This window comes from Limulus polyphemus, unplaced genomic scaffold (assembly GCF_000517525.1).
Source record: "Limulus polyphemus unplaced genomic scaffold, Limulus_polyphemus-2.1.2 Scaffold3434, whole genome shotgun sequence".
Lineage (NCBI taxonomy): Eukaryota > Metazoa > Arthropoda > Merostomata > Xiphosura > Limulidae > Limulus > Limulus polyphemus.
Genome location: NW_013669044.1, coordinates 4,563 through 12,125, shown reverse-complemented (window position 1 = coordinate 12,125; position 7,563 = coordinate 4,563). Strand labels below are relative to the sequence as shown.

Sequence of the window (7,563 nt, the reverse complement as noted above, 5' to 3'; positions counted from 1 at the left end):
GTAGTATCAACTCATTGTCAGGTTACAGCAGTATCAGCTCATGTCAGGTTACAGTAGTATCAACTCATGTCAGGTTACAGTAGTATCAACTCATGTCAGGTTACAGCAGTATCAGCTCATGTCAGGTTACAGTAGTATCAACTCATGTCAGGTTACAGTAGTATCAACTCATGTCAGGTTACAGCAGTATCGGATCTTGTCAGGTTACAGCAGTATCAACTCATGACAGGTTACAGCAGTAGAAACTCTTGTCAGGTTACAGTAATAGAAACTCTTGTCAGGTTACAGTAGTATCAACTCATGTTAGGTTACAGCAGTATCAGCTCATTTCAGTTTACGGTAGTCTCAACTCATGTCAGGTTACAGTAGTATAAACTCATGTCAGGTTACAGCAGTATCAGCTCATGTCAGGTTACAGCAGTATCAGCTCGTGTCAGGTTACAGCAGTATCAACCCATGTCAGGTTACAGCAGTATCTGCTCATGTCAGGTTACAATAGTATCAGTTCATGTCAGGTTACAGTAGTATCAACTCATGTCAGGTTACAGTAGTATCAGCTCGTGTCAGGTTACAGCAGTATCAGCTCGTGTCAGGTTACAGCAGTATCAGCTCATGTCAGGTTACAGTAGTATCAACTCATGTCAGGTTACAGTAGTATCAACTCATGTCAGGTTACAGTAGTATCAATTCATGTCAGGTTACAGCAGTATCAACTCGTGTCAGGTTACAGCAGTATCAACTAGTGTCAGGCAGTTCATAAGTTGTTATTTTTATTGGTCTCCAACACTTGTTTCATAAGTTGTTAATTTTATTGGTCTCCAACACTTGTTTCATAAGTTGTTAATTTTATTGGTCTCCACACTTGTTTCATAAGTTGTTAATTTTATTGGTCTCCAACACTTGTTTCATAAGTTGTTAATTTTATTGGTCTCCACACTTGTTTCATAAGTTGTTAATTTTATTGGTCTCCAACACTTGTTTCATAAGTTGTTAATTTTATTGGTCTCCAACACTTGTTTCATAAGTTGTTAATTTTATTGGTCTCTAACATTTGTTTCATAAGTTGTTAATTTTATTGGTCTCCACACTTGTTTCATAAGTTGTTAATTTTATTGGTCTCCACACTTGTTTCATAAGTTGGTAGTTTTATTGGTCTCCAACACTTATTTCATAAGTTGTTACTCTTATTGGTCTCCAACACTTATTTCATAAGTTGTTACTCTTATTGGTCTCCAACACTTATTTCATAAGTTGTTACTCTTATTGGTCTCCAACACTTATTTCATAAGTGGTTACTTTTATTGGTCTCCAACACTTATTTCATAAGTGGTTAATTTTACCAATCTGAAAGGCTTATTTCTTAAGTTTTTAATTTTACCCATCTTCAAAGGCTTATTACTTAAGTTTTTAATTTTACCCATCTTGAAAGGCTTATATGATAAGCTGTTAATTTTATTGGACTTTAATAGGTATAGTTATATTTTGCTTTTTTTAATATTTCCTTTTTGATTTTTAAAACTTCAATGTTTTAATGAGTTTATTTTTGTTTATCAAAAACTTTTATTTTCTTGCAGCGCCATCTGTCAAACCAAGAATTTCAGCAGATATTCCACATGTCTCGAATGCAGTTTTATCGTATGTCAGAGTGGCGGAGAAATGATCTGAAGAGGCGAGCTAAGTTGTTCTAACAGTGTTGCTAGATCTGCTCAGCTGTCAGTCCTGTTTGTCTAAGATTGTTATAATAAAATTCAAGAAGCTAGGTTTTTAGGATAAAAAGTTTCTCTCTTTTTTCCTTCTTACCAAACTTCTCGTTTGTTTGCTAAACTGCTTTCTACACATAAATGGTATCACTTTTTGTGGTAAATGTTTTTTTTTCTGACGGGAAGGTTATTGTAGTAGCAAAAATATTAATTATTGTGTAAAAATATTCACTGTTATGGGTTTACCTTTATATACAGATATACACACATTGATACATATATTCAGATGTGTTTACTTAGTTGTATACATCTTTGTTGGTTCTTATCATCACCCTGGGTTGAGAAATGTTTCTTCTCAGTGGGAATACTCACCATCATTTTAAAGCGACTGTAAAATTGTAAGTTCTTGGTGAGTATCCTACTGTGTAAAACCATTAAATAAAAATATTAATTATTGGATTTTTTTTTTCTTGTAAAACTAGAAACAAGATGTGCATATTTTGACTTTGAAATGTGGTAATCATGTATATTTAATCTTTAAATCTTTAATCAATGGTAATATCTGAAAGTGTTTGTTAGAAAAACAAAAAAACATTCCTGCCCAGTGGAAATGTTCACTTTTATTTTTTTAGAATTTCATAATGAAAGTGTGAATTATTTTTGTCTATATGATTTATTTAGATCTTCTGATTAAGGAACTTTGTTGTAAAGTAGAAAGGAAAAAGGTATGTCCTTGTTGTAATTTAATTTGTTTTATGATTCTACCACTGAAAGAAGGTGTAATGAAATCAACAACAGAGAATGCCACAACTTATTTAACAGTGGTTACATCTTGTTCATTAATATTAGTAAAAGTGATTGTATCTTTAACTGATATCTGCTTTGTATTTCATAAATTTTAGGACTAAGATGATTTATATGTTAGCCATTAATGACACTGGTTAATGTTTTATGTATTGTGAAGAACATTGGTTCAATTAGTTAGATTGTGTCAAAGGGTCTATTTGAATTATATTTGTGTAGTTACAGTAGTCACTGTTAGTTGACATTATAATAGTGTGGTAAAATGTAGTGTTTTCTCCTGAAATGAGTTTCCACTGCTTGTATTTTATCAGTTGTTAATGTGTAAAGAAGAGGATGTGTAGAAGTATTTCGCGATTTTTTTTAGTTGACCGATAGATTTGATGTATTATGAAAGAAGTATTTAAATTTTGTTGATTAACCTTTAGCATTAAGAAAACTAATATATAAGATTCAAAGTTAAACTTTGTGGTATTTGGTTGTGTTGTACAGGAAGATTTTTAAAAATTGGATAATGACTACATAAGTTTTTGGGTGTAGATAAAATGTATTGTTTCCTTTGATATTCTAGTTTTATTTTTTTGAATCATTATACTCCAGATTAGAAGTTTACCTTTTACAAACATCTAAGGTGTATTAAGGACATTCTATTGTGATTGGTTTTTAACGATAAATTTTATAACCTATTTAAATATTGAGTAATAATCTTGTATGTTTATGTATTGTTGTGAATACTTTTACGTTTTTTCTCTCTCTCTCTCTCCGTTTATAATTTTATCGTGTTTTTTGTTTGTGAACCACCACATTGTATGTGCTGTTTTGTCTATCAACCAAAGCGTGTTGCCTTTACTTCATAACTCTTGACTCGCTACTTCTGTGTTCATTAGAACATACTATGTTTCAAGTCCCCCATTTTGTTCAACAAATGTTGGTAACTGAATATCCTACTGCCATGTTAAAATTCTGTAGACTATCGAAAGTATAGTATCTGTTATAGATACTGATATTAATATTAGTATCACTTATCAATACAACTCTTTGCAAGGAACTCCACTAGTGTAAATTTTGCACGGGATGTTGATATTCTTTATAAAACTTGAATATGACGCCAGGAGGCGTATTTTATGTGCAGCTAATTATTGGACATAATATTTAATAGTTGTAACCTTTTTTCTTTTCTTTTTTTGCTGTTTGAGATTAGAATTTCGTGAAATGATTTTATAAGATGTAGGTCTAATATTAATCTTCAATCATGTATCAGACTTTTATCGGAAAGATTTAATATTATGTGGAGTAGGCTTGCACGGTAACTAAAAAACGTCTTTTCAAAACACCGAGTCTTTGTACAAATTAATATAAAACAAAGTACAAAACCAAAATATATCCTTATTTTTCACACTAGTCTGTCCCTTTTAGATGTATTTATAACCCCTTTTTAATCCACACAAAAAAATTAGGAATTTTAGTAATTTTTACCCAGTTTTAACTTTGTAAACAGTCATACATACTTCTATAAGAAAATTATAACTGCTAGGTGGTAGCACCACTGCAGATGTTCAAAATTACTTGTGAGAAAATTAATTCATATTGTCGTATGGTGTCGTAGCGTTGTTAATATAATTCAGATAAAAGTAGTGTCTGAATATGTCGTTTTAAAATGTTTTGTTTTGTAGATGCCAACTATTGAGATAAATTAAATATTTCACGGTAAGATATACATTTGTGTTATATTCAAGTGTGTGTTAGACAGTTGTTAACATGTATTCTTAGAAAATCAGGGATGAAAACGTGGCAGACGACAAAGTAATTTCACTAGCGCCATCTAGCGAAACGTAAATGACTAAAGGACAGTTTATTAAAATATACATTTTGAAAAGATGTTTTAATTTAGGAATTTTTTTATTACGATCCAGTAATCGGGAACCATTTTATAACTCGGCAGTTGTTTGATACAATATTCTGTAAGAAATGTCATAGATAATGGCTACTTACTGTGGAGGAATTAGTCTGTCAAAAGGTACTTTTTGATGTCATCTGTCAAATTTTGTTTGTGAAAGTTGATTTTATTTATCATCGTTACAAGATCATTCGTTGTTGTAATCAGGAATTAATGAATATTGTACCTCAAAATAAATTTTATACTAGAAAAATGTTTACTGAATGGGCACCAAAATAAGTTCACTTTTTTTTGTTTTATGTGCTGTTTGTGTACTGCTTGTCACGTGTTCGATTGAAAAAATAAACTGCAAGTAAAGAAAAAAAATATTTAGCTCTTAGGTGAAGATGGTTGCATTCAGAAAACAACAAGATACTTGTGACACAACCAAGTAGCAAATTTGTTTAAGAAACGGGACTTGATATGGTCAGGGTGCTCAACTCGCAATATGCGGGTTTGAATTCCCGTCACCGAACATGCTTGCCCTTTCAGCCTCGGGGGCGTTATACTGTGATGGTCAATCTTTCTTTTCGTTGGAAAAATAGTTGTTCAAAAGTTTGCAGTGGGTGGTGTTGACTAGGTGCCTTCCATCTAGTCTGTCACTGTTGCCCCCCCCCCCAGTGGCACATATGTGTATGGACTTACAACGCTAGAAACCGAGTTTTGATACCCGCGATGGGCAGAACACAGATAGTCCTTTATGTGGCTGTCACTGTTCTATCACTGGTAAATTAGGGACAGCTAGCGCAGATAGCTCTCGAGTAGCTTTGCGTGAAATTCAAAACAAACCAAACTCTAAGAAACAACGTATTAGAAAGTTGGAAATTATGAGTAAGACAGCAAAAAGGAATAACACATGAGACATTTTTTGGTTGGGCACACTGAAAAAGCTAATTCTTTTTAAGAAACAACATATTTAGAGAAATATTACCACGTATTTAGTCCTAAGATATAATTCGACCGAAACGTCGTAAAACTTGTGAATTAAAAGTATTTGTATTAGAACTTGCAAAATACTCATATTGAGCATAATCTTTGGAATTTTATTCCTCACTTTTCTCGATCTTCTATATAACTCACAAATTTTACCTTTACTCATAAAGTTATGTTTATTTATTTCGAACATTAGTACAAAACTAATCGAGGGACATCTGAACTAACCGCCCCTAATTTTGAAACCACAGACTTTAGGGAATGCAGTTAGTTAACAGCACACACCGCCAAGTTTTAGGGATACTATAATCGAATAGTGAGATTTGGCCGTCACACTTATAACGCACTCACGACCCCAAAGTGAGCAGCAAGTTGTTACAGAAACAGGACACAAAGCATGGACTCTGCGCGTCACAGTCTGGTGCGCAGACTCTAAGCCACACCCCGCCCATGAAGATTGTAGGACGCAGCAACTGAAATCCTTTTGGGAAGTAATATATACACACACTTTAACAACCCTGCACTTCCCTTGCTGGCGACAATACACCATTAACTGATGTTAGAAACGCATTGAGAGAAGTAAACACCCTCAAACTACTGCTGTTGTTAACGATATCACTGTTTAATAATACTAGAAACAACTTGTAAACACACTCGAACTGCTGCTGTTGTTAACGGTATCACCGTTTAATGATACTAGAAACAACTTGTAAAAACCTTATGAAGTAAACACTCAGACTGCCGTTGTTGTTAAGATATCACCATTTAACTATGCTAGAAACATATTAAGCGAAGTAAATACCCTCAAACTGCTGTTATTGTAAACGGTATCACTGTTTAATGGTACTAGAAACAACTTGTGAAGTAAATACCCTCAAACTCCTGTTGTTGTTAACGGTATCACTGTTTAATGGTACTAGAAACAACTTGTGAAGTAAATACCCTCAAACTGCTGTTGTTGTTAACGATATCACAGTTTAATGGTACTAGAAACAACTTGTGAAGTAAACACACTCGAACTGCTGTTGTTGTTAACGATATCACAGTTTAATGGTACTAGAAACAACTTGTGAAGTAAACACACTCGAACTGCTGTTGTTGTTAACGATATCAATGTTTAAGGGTACTAGAAACAACTTGTAAACACCCTAGAACTGCCGTTGTTGTTAACGGTATCACTGTTTAATGGTACTAGAAACAACTTGTGAAGTAAATACCCTCAAACTGCTGTTGTTGTTAACGATATCACTGTTTAATGGTACTAGAAACAACTTGTAAACACCCTAGAACTACTGTTGTTGTTAACGGTATCATCGTTTAACTATACTAGAAACACTATATAAAATAGGTTAATAAATCGTTTTCATTGGATTGGTAAGAAAGTAGAAATTATTGAATAACTCTAATGAGGGTTATAATTATTGCCCTACTTTTAATTATATAAACTTGAAAATTGGGCTATTTTCTTACTTACTCGTTTGTCATGTATTAAATTTCTAATTATTATCGAATTTTGTTAATACGTTACCGAAAAAAGAACTCCCCGGACTTTGAAGCCGTAGGTATTTTAAAAGAGTGACGGTCAAATGCGTTCATTCGAGGGGTGATGTTGACCAGCTGCCTTCCAACCAACCAAATCACTGGAAAAAGTGATGCTACTAAGCACGTGATGTTTGTCAAGTTAATTGTAAAAAGTTCTTTGTTGTAAAATGCGTCTGCCGCTACTCAAACTACTGGTAAATGATGTTCTAAGATTCTAGGTTCTATATTTAAGCGAAAGGTAAAAATGTTCTGTAAAATTTGTTGCCTGCACGCTGATTTTTTATTCTTAGATTTGCGACGTGCTATCAAACGCTAATTGAATTAAAATTAAAATAATATTTCGTCCAACACATATTACAGATTGAAGCATAAAGCAATAAAGACACAAATGAATAATATAAGTTATAAACTTATATTTTTTATAGAGCAGTTTCAAACTTGCGATTACACTATCTCCCTAATGTTAATTCATTTAGTAACTAATGCATATATTTTGTGAAATAGATTGACTGTTTAGAGTATTATGTTTTGATTATTATTAATATACTTTTTAGATCAGGGTAATTTGAATTAATAGTATAAGAAACTTGAACTACTGTATATTCTTACACGTGAAAACAAATCCTCAAAACAACACTTGAGAGCTACGAA

The 7,563-nt window shown here is 32.9% G+C and overlaps 1 protein-coding gene across 1 annotated transcript in view; it reads left to right on the top strand.

Annotated features, from left to right (window-relative positions):
* The window catches only part of LOC106469342 (actin-binding LIM protein 1-like), a 79,767-nt gene extending 75,003 nt beyond the window's left edge, over positions 1 to 4,764 (top strand). Inside the window, exon 15 of the mRNA XM_022397840.1 lies at positions 1,575 to 4,764. Coding sequence (XP_022253548.1) covers positions 1,575 to 1,688 — 114 coding nt within the window. The 3' untranslated portion in view covers positions 1,689 to 4,764. The remainder of the gene's footprint in view (positions 1 to 1,574) is intronic.
* The last annotated feature ends 2,799 nt before the right edge of the window (positions 4,765 to 7,563 follow it).